Source organism: Pezoporus wallicus, unplaced genomic scaffold (assembly GCF_028554395.1).
Source record: "Pezoporus wallicus isolate ANWC-B61680 ecotype Strahan unplaced genomic scaffold, APGP_CSIRO_Pwel_v1 contig_8376, whole genome shotgun sequence".
Classification (NCBI taxonomy): domain Eukaryota; kingdom Metazoa; phylum Chordata; class Aves; order Psittaciformes; family Psittacidae; genus Pezoporus; species Pezoporus wallicus.
Window position 1 is genome coordinate 584818 of NW_026641603.1, and position 16902 is coordinate 601719.

The 16902-nt window shown below is 42.9% G+C and overlaps 2 protein-coding genes across 2 annotated transcripts in view; one reads left to right on the top strand and one right to left on the bottom strand.

Annotated features, from left to right (window-relative positions):
• The window catches only part of SF3A2 (splicing factor 3a subunit 2), a 160226-nt gene that overhangs the window by 24636 nt on the left and 118688 nt on the right, over positions 1-16902 (top strand). The window lies entirely within an intron of this gene.
• The window catches only part of AP3D1 (adaptor related protein complex 3 subunit delta 1), a 38984-nt gene that overhangs the window by 2362 nt on the left and 19720 nt on the right, over positions 1-16902 (bottom strand). The window contains exons 10-31 of the mRNA XM_057424525.1: positions 16781-16830; positions 16314-16362; positions 15380-15525; positions 14840-14988; positions 14513-14743; positions 13614-13845; positions 12972-13117; positions 12693-12834; positions 11698-11769; positions 10750-10825; positions 9754-9953; positions 8863-8936; positions 6551-6749; positions 5766-5828; positions 5073-5171; positions 4462-4611; positions 4278-4325; positions 3726-3915; positions 2569-2657; positions 1439-1524; positions 905-1026; positions 70-149 (exon numbers count right to left, since the gene is read on the bottom strand). Coding sequence (XP_057280508.1) covers positions 70-149; positions 905-1026; positions 1439-1524; positions 2569-2657; positions 3726-3915; positions 4278-4325; positions 4462-4611; positions 5073-5171; positions 5766-5828; positions 6551-6749; positions 8863-8936; positions 9754-9953; positions 10750-10825; positions 11698-11769; positions 12693-12834; positions 12972-13117; positions 13614-13845; positions 14513-14743; positions 14840-14988; positions 15380-15525; positions 16314-16362; positions 16781-16830 — 2693 coding nt within the window. The remainder of the gene's footprint in view (positions 1-69; positions 150-904; positions 1027-1438; positions 1525-2568; positions 2658-3725; positions 3916-4277; positions 4326-4461; positions 4612-5072; positions 5172-5765; positions 5829-6550; positions 6750-8862; positions 8937-9753; positions 9954-10749; positions 10826-11697; positions 11770-12692; positions 12835-12971; positions 13118-13613; positions 13846-14512; positions 14744-14839; positions 14989-15379; positions 15526-16313; positions 16363-16780; positions 16831-16902) is intronic.

Here is a 16902-nt window from a genome sequence, read left to right on the forward strand (position 1 = left end):
TCCCCCTCTCTAAGCCAAGGAAGGCTGCAACTTCCCTTCAGTCTTGCCTCAGTGTTACAATGCTCTCACCTTTTTTACCAGAAGGCAGACGTGATGGCCTTGGATAGAACGACTGTACATGGATGCACACGAATCAACGCGTTCCACAACTATAAAGAGAAAAGGAATTTTCATTTAGTGGCATAACTTTTAATAGAGGGTTTGCTTCCCATGAAGAGGAACTATTGCCTTCCCTGGCCTCAAGGAACAGGAGTTTCTACTGAGGGAGGGGAGGAGGAAGTCAGGGTTAAGATGATCTATGTGCCTGGCTCCTCCTGGCTCCTCTCTGGGGTATTTCACAATCACGAGGTTAAGTCATTTGTATTTTAAGTAAGCTGCAACCGTTTTGTGGCAAAATTGCTGATCAGAACGTAGATCTCTTCCCCAGAAACACTTTCAGTGAGGCAACATCCAAAGAGTTCAAGCAGAGCATGATGAAACAGCCATTTGTTTTGCTTCATCCAGTACTTATGTTTTAATTATTAAGTCCAAAATGGAATAGCTTGAGCTCTCCTTTACTGAAACAAAGCACTGGGGAGGAGGCAGGCTGAAGCACTGGAGATCAAACACAGCCTTCAGAGAACAGTTACAGCCCTGACTATAAGCAAGCTGCTCCCGTGGTACCTGGCACGTGCCTTGCTGGGCTGGAGGAAAGCCACAGGGACAGAAGGAGTGCTCGCTCTGAAGAGCACTGCCATGTTTTGATCTGTTACAGACCTGGAAAAATCTCCTCTCCTGAATTTATTTAATCTGGCCATCACCTCCTTCTGTCACTGTTGAGGCCACAGAGCGTTGCACTGGCCAAGCAAAGTGGGAACCTTAGAATGTAGGATTTTGCAGAAGGCTTGCATCAAGGAAGACCCACCTGAAAAATGGTGATGAAAACAGATCTTTGCCAGTAGATGTTGAAAAGAAATGCTAATTCCATCTACTTTAATAGAGCTCATGTGCAGATCTCCAGACTCTAGGAGCTTGGCAAAAGCATCACTGCAAAACAGGAAGGAAAGGAAACACTTCAACTAGAAATTCAAGTGAAATCTGCCACATTAACCCCATGCAGACCTTGAGACACTGCAGGATGCAGAAGTCTAAGTACTTCCAAGCTCTACAAAAATGGGTTTAAAGCAAATGTGGGAACCATACTCCAGACTGGAGTGACCTCAACTAGAGCTACTTCCACAGGACCTCTGCCAGCCTACAGGGCACACAGCTCCTTCTTCAGAATGAATAAGTTCATGAAGTCAAACATTATATAAGATAACCAAACTGTAACCAAAGCAATCACAAGCAGCCGAAGTCAAAAGCATGCTGTGTATCTTACAGAGATGCCCTGCAGCCAAAGCTCAGCTTCACATGGGTGGCAAAAGCACCAGTGCTGTGCTCCCTAAGTGGCACTTACCTATAGCAAGGCGTCGTGATCAAGTATGAAGCGCAACTGAAGTGCAATTTGAAATCTAGTTTTTCATGGGTTGAACCTTCATCATTCTGCAACAGGTCAAAGGAAAGGAGATGAATGGGAGCCCTGAGGCAGCACGAGGAGGCACCACCCCCACCTACCAAACAGGCACCGAGGAAGACTTTAGGGCTCAATTCCCTTTGATGTACCCTGGCTGGGCCTGAAGGATCAGTCTGAGAACAAGCATCACGCTACAAGACTGGGCCATTCAGAAGAAAGATGTGGGTAGCTGGGTCGATACATAGCCCTACAGCAGGTAATGGACACAACTGGAGGGAGTGTGCTGCATTTCTGATAGCACTCTGCTGAAATACATTGAGCAGACCGAGTTTAAACTAACACTTGGAGATGTGGCTTTACAGTTCATTGTTTCCCAAGCAAAATAAGAAGTTAAACTCTCCCAGGTTCTCAGGTACTGAAAACAGGACTCAAATACTATTTTAAAGAAACCCTTAAAATAAAGAACATGGCTGACCCAGAAGTAGCCACAACTGTCTCCATTCACTTCCTTCAAGCTGTTCATGCAGCTCCTTCATTAATAAATTGTAGTGAAATAAGATCAGCAACCCATATAGTCTTGTACAAATTGATACTCATTAAACACTGCCTTCAGCTAACCTCACTCTTGGGCTGGGTTTCCATCCTTATTAACTATACCTAATTCTTACTGTTTTTCCAGGCTTCTACCAGGAAGTAGTGTCCAACTGATCTTTGGACACCTGAGATCAGAACAAACAGCCTGGGTGGTACCGCTCCCTAGCTGGTTGACCTCCTCTCCCCAGCAGATGCACCACTGCGGTGATTTTCTAGCTGACAACGTGGCATATGTTTCAGGCTGCATTGCTCACACACTGCCAGCAATGACAATTTAGGGCATGCTTACGCAGTATTCAGGACACTCTTTGCACAAGATGTCATGTAAAAATACTTCTCACATCACAGAATGGGCTGGTGCAGCAGGGATGAAATGATGCCTACAAAAAAAAGCTCTAAAGCAGTGCTTTCCACCCAAGTCAAGCTCCCTTATGCAGTTCCAAAGGAAGCAGAAGCACAGAGTTTAAAGCTGCACTTACTTTGACTATAAAGGACAGTGTTCCTTTTAACTTCTGAGCCATAACAATACTCTGAAGTGTAAACACAAACTGGGCTTCATTAGAGATTCCTAGCATGAAGAGAGGAGAGGGAGAAGTCAGGTCAGAAAATGGTTTCCATCTCTAAGTAATGGTTAGAATAAACCCATCAGTAGCAGCTAAGCTTTATGCGCTGACTATTTTTGAGCCAAAGTTTAACGTTTTCCATGGAGCTGGAAGAGTTAGATGCACAAATCCTGTTGTGACTTTACTGTGTTTCAGCACTTAGCTCTTGGGTGTTGGAAAGCAGCAGCGATAGCTGGCATTTGGTGGAGGTTACTGAGTGAGTGTCAGGGCAAAGTATGTCACAGTGGCAATAGATTTCAACTGTCTGTGTAACTGGAAAGACACACAGCTTCCTAAGTATTTGTCAGAACCAAACTGAATTCCAATGTTTCACTGTTTTTCTATTAGTATACATAGTCTGTGTCAAGATCTGCCTTCTACAGAATGAAAAAGGAATACCCAATTGCTTTTTGTGGGGGATCAAAATACTCCCTGAAGCCACTTAATCCCAGATGACCTCTGTGAGCTGGGTCAGAATTCAGAGGAAGTGAAGGTAAAAGCAGTTCAGTGGTTTGACTGTACTACGTGTGAAGCCATTATCCTTCATCTGCATCTAATATTTCCTAGGGGCTCAGCTCCCCATCCAAATAAATACAAAATTATCACTAACTTTCACTGCATATGGCCTCTGCCATTAAAACGATAGCTTGAGAATAAATCCAGAGCAGATTCTAATGGCTCATGAACCTATGAACTTTGTTTCCTTTTAAATCTCATAGCAAACTCCTTCTGAATTTCAGATTCCTGGGGATGGTGGCATGTTCAAAACGCGTGCCAGCCTGCAGACACCTGAAAAATAACTCAAGACATTTTGAGTCCCAGCCCTACATTAGGCTTGGCGCTTGCCATACAGAACCACCTGCATTTACAGCCATACTGTAAGGAGGCTTATCCTGTCCAGTGAACTGTGGGAAAGCCCAGGAACACTCAGGCAGAGCCTTTCTGGAAAACAGCAAGTAGCAGGAATAATTCTTTCCACAGGAGGGCAGTGCAGGACTAGACACACTCCAAGAACCCTGTGCAAAGCTGCGTACCAGGGGGTAGCTGGAAGGGCACAGGTATCCCATCGTGTACGGATGAGCCTTCTGGTCGGAGCATTTTCGTGTTCAGAGAGTCCAGGACATTTAGTTCCATGCTCTTAAGGAAGCTAGTGCTTTTGTTCTCAAAGATAACAGAGACAGTAACTTGACTATCATTCTGGAGGTTTCCTTGAATATCGTAAGTCTGCAAATGAAAGAAAAAAAGCCACATGAAAGATTCAGCAACTTCAAGCAGCAGAGCACAGCACCAAAGAAAACAAGCCTCATAAAGGTCATCTGGTACAGCTAGAGGGTACTGGAAAGCACACTGGTGATCAGCTCCACAGTGCTGCTAAGTAGTGAGAAAATAACAACCTAAAAACTTAAGTGGGATCCCACTTAAGGAAGAGAACTAGAGCTCTGTTGTATTTCTGCCCCTTGGGATTTTAACAGTTCTTCAGTTAAATGCTGTCTACATAAAGCCCTATACTATCCCCAGGGTATCCTCTCTTTTCTTAGAGAGCACAAAAAGAGAAGACATCTGGAAATGACCACCAAAACACTCACCATTTTAATGTATGGATTTTCTGCAAGAAGGCGGTAACTGGACATAGGCTGAAAAACAAGAAAGAAAGAACAGTTGTAATGTAACTATTTGTACTGAAAAGAGCAGACATTATTCTTCTTCCCAAAGCAGTTTAGCTCCTGCCTTTTCCCCAAGGCAAGGGCTGCCAGTGGCACAGGAACTCACTGGTAGTGGTTCATCATCTAGTGTTCCGTTCTGCACCGACTCGGCTGTCTCCTCCTCGCTGTGATGACTCTTCTTTTTGGATTTCTTTTTATCCTTTGATTTCTCTTCTTTCTCTTTCTTGTGCTTTTTCTTCTTATGTTTGGAGGATTTCTATCAAGAAAAACAAGAAACTACAAGAAACCCTTGAAGAAACCCCATAATTCTAGCCATTACATCATGACCCCTCCTAGCAACCTTTCAACTCCAGACTCTCTGCAGCCCTACTACTGCAGAAACCCAAAAGAGAGCTCCCATTCCTTAAACCCCAACCATCATTCTGTGTTGGGTCTCACCACACCTTAACCCAAAGCAGCCTGGGATCAGCAGGGAGCCAAATCTCTTCAACAGTTTGGAAGCTCAGCTTTAAAACTGTGACCTGACTCTCAGCTCAAGGAACAGCCAAACCTCTTCCTATGAAACATTTAAAGCTCTTCAAGGATGTAGCATTCCACTGCTGCCCATCTGCAGGTGGTTATTATAAGGAACACGATGCTGTTGGTAATTCCTGTGTGCTTCTTTGAGGGAACACTAGGAGAACATGGCTAAGGGTGTCAGCAACTTCAACCACTTACCTTTCCTTCATCATCCTCCTCTTCCTCTTGCTCTTCCTTTTCTTCCTTTTTTATCTCTTGAGGTTCAGCCACAAGGGCAGCACCCACTTCAGGCTCACTCTGAGTACATTAGCAGAAGGATTATGACACTAATGGAACAACTGAATCCTACACCAAAAGAAAACCTAACAGTGACAATCCCCCAGATTGTTACTTCAAAAATTACATTAGACTAACGTGGTATCAAGTCTTCATTTCATGCCTTTGAAACCCAGCTGATGTGACCACCTGAGGACAAGATTAAATAGACTTCCTCCAAGGAACCCATCCCCTTATAGTCCCTGTCTCTTCCTCTAAAACCTCCCATCAAAATTCATTAAGCTTTTGCTTTCAGACTGTGTCTCCCTTGTCTATTAATATTGTCTAGCTCACACTAGGAAAACCATAGTGTAACCTAACATTAAACCTCACCAATAATATTAAAATCCACCAAGCCTGTAGCTGCATCTGTATTTTTATCCACTGATCTGCACAGCAGAATGAGCCTGAAACCTCCCATTAAACTGGGGAGATAAAATGTCATTGCTTTGCAGCACTAAGCTGAGGCGATGAAGCCCAGCCTTCCCTTGTTTCCCAGAGCATGACAGAGCACTCATATCCCAGCTAAGATGCAGGCATAAGGAAAGGCCTCCTGTGATGTGGCAACATGTCTACCTGTGGCTGGGTAGTGGAAGCAAGCGGTGGAGCAGTGGAGAGCCAGAAATCCAAGTCTTCCCCCTGAATTCCAAGAGAAAACAAAACCATTATGGTTGGTTTGGTACTGTTCCTAACAAAAATAAAGTCATCAATTAAATTAACACCTGAAGTTTTCTTGGTAAGGCATCACTCCAGAATGCTCACATACAGATCTGCAATACATCCAGGAGCAAACAGTTCAAGAAGCTTCTTGAGGACACTCCCAAACCTGAACGTAACTGACAGTAACTGCAAATCACCTACAAATCACAGTACCTACAGGTATTCAAAGCACATTGGCTGCCCCTTAGAGAAGGGCATCTCTGCACAGCAGTTAACAAGAAGGACACTTCACATCTTCATAGTAACTGACAATCATCAAGTTTTATAACTGAAAGATTCTGGAGTATAGGTGGGATAGGATGTAGAACAAAAGGGAGTTCCTGATATTTTGCTAAAGAGTTCCCCATTTTAAGGGCAGATCAAATATCAGAAAACTCCGCTTCCAAATTAAATCTGGCAGATCTGCTGTGTAGGCAGCAGCAAGCAGAATTCTGCTGACTTAGAAGGCTAAATAAATGTTATTTTTATCAACAGAAATCTTTAAATACCTGCTTTTACAGTTGTAAAAAATTAAGGAAAGGTTGAAAACATTCAGCTGTTTGTATTGCCAAATGTGACTGTTCCTAAGCAACAAAGAGAACACAGCAGTAAATATGGCCCATAACAGCACTTTTGGGACAATGCAAGCCTTGGCAAATTACCTTTTTTTCCTCTTCCTCCTGTACTACCTTTTTCTCTTTCTTCTTTCCTTTCTCTCTCTCCTTTTCTTTGTGTTTCTTTTCCTTCTTTTTGGGTTTCTTGCTCTTCTTCTCTACTAGGAGAGCTTCTGAGTCTGGTGACTTCAGGGTCTCAACGTTCCTGTGTCTCTGCACTGGGAGCTTCTCGCTGTCTGCTAAGGGTCTTAAAAATAAAGAGCCCATTATCCTTCTGCAAGCAGTCTCCCTTAGCTCAGATTATCTGCCTGGTGTCCAAGACGAGGCATGGTTTGGTTTTAAAGAGTTAGCCCCCAGAATCTTAAATGGGCACAACTGTACCTGAAGTTTATGTATATAACTGCAGGCACTGCCCTTATGAATTAGAAAATCATAGGTTTCTAAGAATGTGAAGGTGAAGGTGACAGAAACAAGCTCTTGCTGACACCTGATCACTCCTAAAAGCTCCCACTACAGACTTGCAGGCTGAGTAACACATGCTGCACTTCTGTGGGACCACTCTCAAAAGAGTGAAGAAGTGAAACACCAGTAGAAAGCATTTGCAACAGTGAGGAAATTCAAGCAGTGGAATGACAGTATGGCTCAAACAGGGCACGTTGTTTGTTGCTACTGTTTAAAGTAAGAAACTGTTCGATTTTGGAAGCTAATGCTATGAATCCCTACCATTACATTTTAAAAGCTGTGTTTAATTTCAGACATCCGCTTCCATGAGCACTAGTTCAGATTTACACTGTCCCAAACCTGTTACTTGGCAGGGGGGGGGAACACCACAGGAATTTCTCCATTCTTGTCAAACACTGTCCAGAAACCAATGAGAAGTTCATTCATTGCCTCCTCTTTTATTTCTACCACTTTTACATCACATTAATTTTCATGTTTGAGCAGCAAAACCAGTTCAGGAATTTTTGTAATGGCCTCATCGGCCTTAATCTTTTGCTTGTATTTCAAGAACCACCAGACCAAATGCATTTTTACTTTGAAACAGATATTGTTAAGGACAAGATGGGTCTTGTGTGAACTCTAAACAGATCTCGTCTTTAAGCTACCTCCCATACACCTGTACAGGAATGGGGATTGCTGCTGGAAGTCAACGATCTAGCACAAATTTGAGGGTGATTTCAATAGTTTCACCTCCCTTCAAGTATTTCTGCTGTCCACTGAAATCAGCCAACCTGACAAAGGTCAACCGCTGATAGTGATGTATGTGCTCTTACCTGGAAGGCTTCCCTGAAACCAGACTGCATGTGAGCGTGACACAGACATAGCAGTGCAAGCACAGAAAGAAAGAGAGAGGACAGAGACATGAGAAAACATGGCAGGAGAGCACACTGACTCTTACAAAATGGAAGGAGAATGGATGGAAACAATACAGAGGTCCAAAGATGCCTCCTGGAGCCCAGTGTTCAGAAACTGCTGTGCTCAGTGTTTACACTGTTGAGGTGTAGAGTTTGGTTTGAGAACTGCAGAGAATGGTACAGACTTTAAGTTAGCAGAGAGAGAGGTACTACATGTGCACACGTGTGCCTGCACAGGCCTCAGAACTTCTCAGGAGGCATCCATGGACCATACATCAGCAATTGTTTTTATTGTTTTTATTTTGTACAACAGCAACTAAAACCCCTCTACGCGCAATACTTAACAGCCCACTGCTAATCATCACATGGCATGCAGGGACCCAGAGTCTGCTGCACTGCAGCCTGGGGTGCTCATATGTGAACAACTCCAGTAGCTGAATGGGGACCAGACTCTGGTCGAAGTCACGATGGGCAGTTCATTCAGTCAATCTTATTAGAACAGCATTTTTCAGCAGTGGAACCACCCATTGTCCACAGGGCAATGGGGATACTATGAACTGGCTGTTACTGGCCAAATGATCACAGTGCAGAGCACACAGGCTTGCCATGGTCACAGTGGATCTGAGATGAACACAGATGAAAGCAGGTCACACGGTGCCAGTGTGGGTTAGAGCAGAGATAACGCTACCCCCAAAGCTCACACTAACTCTCTCATAGTTGATCCCAGCCACACTGCCTGGGCTTTCCAAGTCCATTCAGGGACACAAAATGATTCTCCTGCCCTTCCCAAGCCCCCTGCTACTGCAGCAGATTAGCTTTCAGCAGCTATGCTACAGTGGGAACCCACACCTGGGTGATCATCTGAGGTTACATCCAAGACACAGCAACACTAGTCTCACCTAGAGGACTGTAGATACATAGTGCCCTTGCCTGTTCAGACCCAAACCTGCCCTCATGCATTCTGGTTAGTAATTAAGTAAATTCACATACAAAGCTGTCACTTACTTATCCAGATCGATATCAAGTGCCTTATATGGATCATTGGGATCTTTGTCATCTTCATCACTGGGCAAAGCATTCTGCAGGAGAGATAAAGAGACTATCCACTGAAGCAGCAAACCACAGGCAACTTCAGACCTAAAGCTTTACATTATAGAATCATGGAATGGTTTGGGTTGGAAAGGACCTCAAAGCTTATCCAGCTTACCCAGGGGCAAGGACACTTTCCACTAGAGCAGGCTGCTCCAAGCCCCATCTAACCTGGCCTTGAGCACTGCCAGGGATGGGGCATCACCCAAACCAGTTTAAGATTAACCCTGGAACAGGCCAGCCTGCAGTCAGTCACAGTAAGTTACAGGAACAAATGCACTGTAATGCAGCATCTGGTTATAAGATTAATTTAGAACAGAAAATACTATTCTTCATGAACTGCAGGATTTGAATTGCTGCTGTTGGGTTTTGATTAAAGGAAATTTTAGGAACAAATACAGATGACATCATTAGCATGCACAATTAATTACAATCAGCTGCAAACCTGCTGACTAGACAGCAAGTTAATGTCAAAGTGAAGCAGCAGAGCATAACAAATGAAGTCACTATTTGGACAGAGTTCCTTTTACAGCAGAAATGCATATTGTTTGGTTTGTTGGGTTTGGGGTTTTTTGGTTGGTTTTTAAATAGCTTCAGTGGCAATTTTTGTCTTTTCGTGCACAGAGACAATCACTTCTCCTGCTGCAAAGGACAGCTGAGGATCAGTCACTTCCTGAACAGCTTACAAGAAATCAGAGCTCTTGAACTGCAACAATACAGACTGGCTGGCAGTTCTGGGGGAAAATTCTCTCAAGAAGAGCACACAGACAAACCCCACAGCTCTGCCCACCAACCACAACAACTGACCTCTGGCATCTCCTCTGTGATGATATCGACGTGGTGAGCTGGAGCAATGTCCTCCTCACTCTCTGTGTGCAGGGAGTTATGGCGATGGTGTTTACCCCTCTTCTCCTTTTTCTGCTTTTTCTTTTTCTTGTCTTTCTCCAGTTTCTGTTTATGTCTTCGCTCTTCTTCCAGTTTCACGTACTGGTCAGACATAGGCATTCCTGCAGAGGAAGCCAAACTGCTTTCAGGCTACAGTCCACATGGACACTGATCACTGAAACAATATGTCAGGAGTGAACCTCACTTCTAGCTGCTCAGAATTAGAAGGATCATGCTCCCGCATCATGCTTCCCCTCTCGTCTCACAGCCCCTCTACCACCGGCTGTACTTCCATCTCTCCAGAAACAGGATAGAGCTCTATCCTGCTCCCTGACTCTCATCCACATTAACTAGATTACATTGCATCTAAACAACGATATTTTAAATAGAATTGGAACCATTTCTGTACTAATATTGACAAGTTTCCACACTTTATTATGTAAACCTTAAACAGCTGCACTTAGAACTCATCACTTGCGACGTATATCAACAGCTTTTCAGTGCTATACCAAACTCCTCCTTAGATACACAACTATCTTTCAACACTTGAAACATATTAAAACAGTATTTCGACCATTAGACTCCACTTAATGTCTCCCGACCACCTTCATCAGCCCTTTAAGACATTCCAAAGGTGACTGTTACCTACACACAACAGTGGTTATTTCAGATATTACAGACTTGGCTGCATAATATATTTAATCACAGAATTTCTGCTAATTTTCTGTCTCGAGAGGAACTGCACTTGACTGCAAAGTACTGTTTTCAACATGCGAGTTCAGAGAATGCATTTAAGAGTTTAATGAAGGTATGCTTGCTCCTTGCCCTTAAACACTTCAAGAAGCATTCCTAAGAAGGAGTTATCACTTCTGCTTAACTGAATTTCAGTAATTAATTTTAAAGATTAGCTGCACTTACCTGGAACTTTTAAGGGGACAGAAAGGTCAATCTGGACCACAGGAATATGTTCCACACCTGGAGTGTCTTGGTATCGCTGGGAAAAGGAAAATCTGTTACATTCTGAGCACTGGCAGATACAAACCTATATAGACAGATGCATTTCGAAACAGCAAGCATTTTAATCCTTTAAGTGAACATTTTAAAGGATAGGAATGGAATAGCTCTGCACTAAATCCTATGTGACAGCAGGAGCCAGTTGATAGCTATCACAGAAGACCTCGCTTTTAGCTCCAGCTTTTTAACCTGCTGCTGTCCTGAAGCTGTAACTCTGAAGAGTTTTTGGTTTGTGTTTTATTTCTAGTAACTTTCAAAAGGCAAATTTTGACATTTGAGTTGAGGAAAATGGGACAGTCCATAGCATACACAGGGAATAAAGCAGGTTCCTTCCTTGAAAAAGATGTTAAGAGACCACAAGGACCTTTCGATCTATAAAACACACTGCATGTTCGTGCACTGCTCTTAATGAAGTGCCCAGCAATCTGAACCCAGTGTTGGGACAAATCACCTGCAGAGGAGTTTGTGACACAAAGGCACAGAGAAGTGATTCTCTACAGCTTTTAGAGAGCCCTTGCTGACATCTAAACCCTGTGCTTTCCATGACAAGTTAATTCAGACTGTTCCAAACTGCTGTGTAATGGGAGCTGGGACAATTAAAACTTCCTTATTCCTAAGCTGAAGGTCTCCCAGAGATTCCTAGAATGCTCCTGTGACATAAGGTCATTTGTGAGTTTCTTAACACAAACTTATTTATAGAAAGTCGGTGGCCACTGCAGTCAGCACACTATTAAAAGTGATCAGAACTGTAGTGGGAATAATCAGAATGGCCCAGAGGGAAGCTGTAGCTCCAACATTCACTGAGCCTTCACACAATTCTACCAGGCCAGCAAGACAGACTCACTCACTCACCTTCTGTGGGGAAGGAGAGCTTTTGATGTAAAATGGGTTGTTTGCCTGTTCTTGTTTCCGGGCTTCTCGACGCTAAAACAAAAGAGGATTTGGAGTTAGAATGCCTGTTTGTAAGCAAGGAGAGATAAAAGGCATCAAAGTGCAAAATGCAATCTCCATGAATTTTTGGAACAATACACATCTACCTGCAAAAAGACTCCAGCATAGCGGCTTGTGTATGATAAACCAGTTTTGAGTTACAAGATATACTACAGGTACTTTCACTAGTGTAACCAACAGTCCTTAGAACACCCTTTCTTTGCTTTTTAATTGTAGACTAGAGATAGTAGTTGCAGGATAGAGACAGTAACTCCCAAAGACCAGATTCTGATGGCAATTCAGACGTTTCCATTTTCATTTTTGCAAAGAGAAGAAGTGAAGCTCTTTATCAATAAAGAGTTTTCTTTATGAAAGGAAAAAGGCCAGAAGCAGGAAAGGTGGTATGACCACTGAACAGTCACATTACAGGAATACACAGAAGCTGCTGAAGTCCACATGCAAAGATGCTGCTGCTGCTGCTTCTGCTGGTACAGAGCACACAGAACAACAGAAGTACACCAATGGAGGTGTGTAAAATATCAAATAGCAGCAAAGCCCAGCACAAGCATCCATCCTCAAGGCCCTGTGCTTCAAATGAACCGCACTAGACACCACAGTTCACAGGTCACATTTTTTACAAGAGCTCAGAACTCCTCACAAGAGCCAAGCTTTCTTAGTATCTTGTTTCCATCTGGACAAGCTGGACTGTCAAGAGAACTCTGTATTGGATATATTGCACAGTGCCTCAAAAAGCACCTGTATTCAAATACATGTATTTTGTTCACATCAGATCATCAGATTCCCTGAGCTGTAGAAAGCAGAGTGGTTCTGTGTGCACAGAGAATCCACAACAGCTCCAGCTGCTTACAACATCACTACTGAATTATGCAGGGAAAAGCACTTTAACATTCACTCACTCTGGCCAGCTCCTCTTCATCTATTTCTGGCTGCCTATGTCTGGAATGTCTTTGTTCCTCATCATGAAAAATTGTTTTGGGCTTTTCCTCTTCAGACTCACTGTCTGATGGAGGTTCATTGATCCAGGCATCAAGGTCCAACCTGGTGAAGAATTGCAATACACAAACCATTTGACTCAGTACCCCTGAGTATTTCAGTGCTTCTCATTATATATTTAGCTTTATTATTTAAGAGTTTCAAGGATTAAATAAGGCTTTGGGAGAGAGAAGGAACCCTACCCCTCTGGAACTGGTACTTTCTTCTGTGCTTTAGGAGCCACAGGGTTCAGCTCACCAGCAAACAGCGCTATTACTTCCTCAGCTACTGGTACTTCTTTCACTTGTAGCTTCTGAATGTATTTTATTAGTTGCAAGATGCAAGAAGCCTAAAAACAAAAGCAGAAGTAATGTGCAAATTAATATCAACAAACTGAACAAAGGAAAAAGAAATCAAACTGCAATGCAAGTCAGCAGAAGAGAAACTGTTCTACTCCATTAAGGGAATTAAGAGAAGTAGCATAAACTGCAGGTTTAGGGCAAATGCAAACTAATCCCTGGTAACCCCCTCATCTGGCTGTGCCCTTCCTGTGTCCTTAGGTGCTTGAATCATTTTAAATTTAAATTGCTTTGAGTGAAAGGCTTGCAGTTTTCAGAGGTGGTATCTAACTGGAATAGAACCTGAGCTCTGACCTGAAGTGTCACCACCATTCCTACTGCAGCTCTAGAGCTTCGCTTCACACAGTTACACAAGCATAGAATTCAAGTGCCACGCCATCAATAACAGCTCATATAGAACGTGCATGGCCACAGAACATTACACATCTGCTTCAGAGGAATGAGAAACATGGTATGATCAATTCCAAAGTCCTTCTGGTCTCTTACCCTCTCCTGAACTTCTAGGTCTGCGCTCTGTACAAACTGAGGCAACCTGTCAATCATCAGCTGCGTGATTTCCTGAGCTGCTTCCTTCTCCCCAGCTTGCTCTTTCTGCTGCAGGATGGATGCATAAAGCTTCACCATGTTCTGCACATAAACTGCCTGGATATGGCCTGGGAGAGTTGTCACTTTAGGCCTCAACATTGCTTCTAGAGTTTGGTTTGCTTCCTCGAGGTGCCTGTAAGGACAGAATGGACAGATGAAACACAGCAACTGAGAAATTTCAACCTTTCAGTCTTCACGGAGAAGATTTGAGTTTTGAAAACGTGATCAAACTGAAAACAGAGAGTATGTTCACACATCCAAGAGACAAACCCCATCTACTTAAACTAAAAGACAACGCTGATATAAGAACAAGGAAAACTGCGCTACTGTGGGCACAAAGAAGTTCAGAGCAAAAAAACAACTTCTAAATCTCAGGAAGATTAGGTTCTGCATAAACCTTTCAGTGAGGGCAAAACAGGGAGGGGAGTGAAAACTGATTCAGTCAAACACGATGACTGGACATCTTCCTTATGATATAAGTGGGATTAGACCTTAATTGTTAAGGAGATCCTTCAAAGTCTTAAGCTCTTGCAGCTTATATCTACAACTGTGACTTCCTGAATAAGTGGGCAAGAGAGACAGAGACAAGAAAAAAGACCAGATATTCACAGTGAAGCATCCATCTTGTCTAGAAGCAGCTGAATGGTCTGTGGGCTAAAGGAGCAGGAAAGAAGCAATCATTTTGTTGGCTTTAGGGTGCATATTCTTGAACTATCCTTCTCAGAAACACCTTTCAGTGACCAGAATCTCTGTCTGAAAGAAGCCACTCAAAGTGTGTCAGGTTTTGTGTACACACTTACTCAGAGAACTCCCCACATATCCAAGCAGCAGCATAAAGCACCTCACAGATCCCATTTCTCTGGGTGTTGCTGGCTATGAGATGAGCATTGTCCAGAAGCATGGCCATTTGAGAAACTGCAAATTTACGAATAGCTTTAACTCTGATGGCTACATCCAACATCTGAGCTGCTATAAGGTGCCCATGCCGTGTGCCTTCCAGTCGGGTCAGCTCCACCAAGATGCTGATGTACCTACAAAAAGTAAAAGGGATGCAATTTTATCAGCAGACAAGCAAGCGTTATCATTGCTCAAAATGATCTCAAAAAATGACACATAAAACCACTGACCATTCAAAGTTTGTGATATATTGATAATTGGATTGACTACAAATATCTATGATTTTGGTCAGCAGCTCATCCCGGTATGTCGTCCCTTCTGCTTTATCCACATGGATCATCAGTTTCTTCACTATCTCCATCAAGTTCTTCTTTGATACCTGTTAAAGAGTTATTGAATGGTTGAACCACAACAGCTGTTTCCCATACTGTCAAGTCCTTTTAATCCCATTAAAACACCTCCTAGCTCTTTGATGGGCCTGTGTCATGTGTTAACAAGGAATCAGAACCACCCCTCTAGGACTCAGCTTCCATCACAATCCAAAAAGGGAACCTGAAAATCTCTTTTCAGTGTTGTTATTAAAGAAGAGCAAGTATGCAAGACCATGCCGTGCCAGATGTTTTACTTATCATAGGGGCCAGAATCAGGGAGCTGTTATCACAAGACTACTGAGGAGAAGGGAAGAGAAAGTTGCATGGGTTTTTCTTCAGCATCAGCCTCATAAAGGGTCACAGGGCTGGAGAGTAAAGGAAATACAAGCAGCAACATACCATACCATACAGGAGATCTAAAGCTCTGAGTCGGATAGACTCATCTTTGTCATCCAAACACTGGAGAATGAGATCCTTGTGAGACTGAACTGACTTAGGATGTGTCTTCAGGATTTTGGACATAGCTAGCAGCCCCAGGTATTTCACTGTGAAAGACAAAATAAAACTTCCTTCCAAATATAGAAACACTGCTTTGTGTTGAGCATGAGATCTTGATACTACGTGCTTCTACTGAAATACACTTGAATAAAAGTCTATGGTGAGAAAAAGCATTTTGGAGAAACAGTGCATTACAGAATACAGTCTTTCATTTCATAATCCCATACAGAGGCACATAATTACACATATAATCTTAATCACAGTCATCTTGCATCTCAAGTTTTATCAATTATTTGAAAATATGTAATATATAGAAACTATAGGGCTTGAGAATAGGCATCCTAGAATGAACACGCACTGAAGACTGGTGTATTAAGTAGGAGCCCTATTCTCAGTGGGAAAAACTCAGATGTCAGGTAAAAGGTTAGTACAAAAAAGGGTTTCACAGTGCTCTTTGCAGTCACTAAAATAAGTAAGTGCTCACTTTTGCATTTTACTATTATGCTTACACTGCCAAACACCCCTCGCTACTTTCCAAGCGGCAAGTTCATTCAAAGGGAAAACCCCAAGCAGGGAAAAAGAGAACTGATTTAGATTCACAAGACCACAAAGAGCAGCAATAATATGACTGGGTTTTAAAAAAGCTCATTATAAAGAAGTGCTCACTATCAAAATTTATCTCCACATTCAAAATCCCAGCAATCGTTCACGACATACCGGCCAGGAGGACACTGAACAAGCTGTTTAGAGGAACAGCTCGTGCCTCTAAGACTACTGCAGTTTCTCCCCAGTGGCTGGTTGCTAAAAGCTTCCAGAAGACATGCAACATACTTACAGTTCTGGTCAGAATCTTCTATCAATATCCTTAACTTCTGAACGCAAAGCTGGAAAAAAAAAGACCACATCATGCTTACTCCAAGCTTTAAAAGCCTTAATTAAAAGACATTAATGCACTCAATACAGCAGGAAGCATTCTGACCAAGACTAGGGCCTTTAGGGAAGAGGGTCTTGTTGCATTAACAGATTTCAAAACAAAAGGAACCCCTGCATGACTGTATTGACAGCAGCAGCTGAGGAGGAGTCAGGAAAACTCTAAATGAGAAGAATCTTCATTTTAGAGCAAAGGAAATTAGGTAATTTGTATAGGAAATGCTTCAGTCTGTAGGATTCCACCTGAGCAAGAGTGCTTCAGGGAGCTACTGCTTTAACTTCTGGCAGAGGAACATAATCCACTTTCCTCATGGCACTCGGGTTACACAGTAGAGCAGAACAAACAGCCCCCACCAAACCCCAGTGCTGTACCTGGATGCTAGCACTGTGATTAGGCATCCCAGAGGAGAGAGAGATCAAAACTGAAACACATAAGCACACATTTCAGTTAGTATTCCTGTGTTGTGAATGAATGCAGCACTAACAGTCAACAG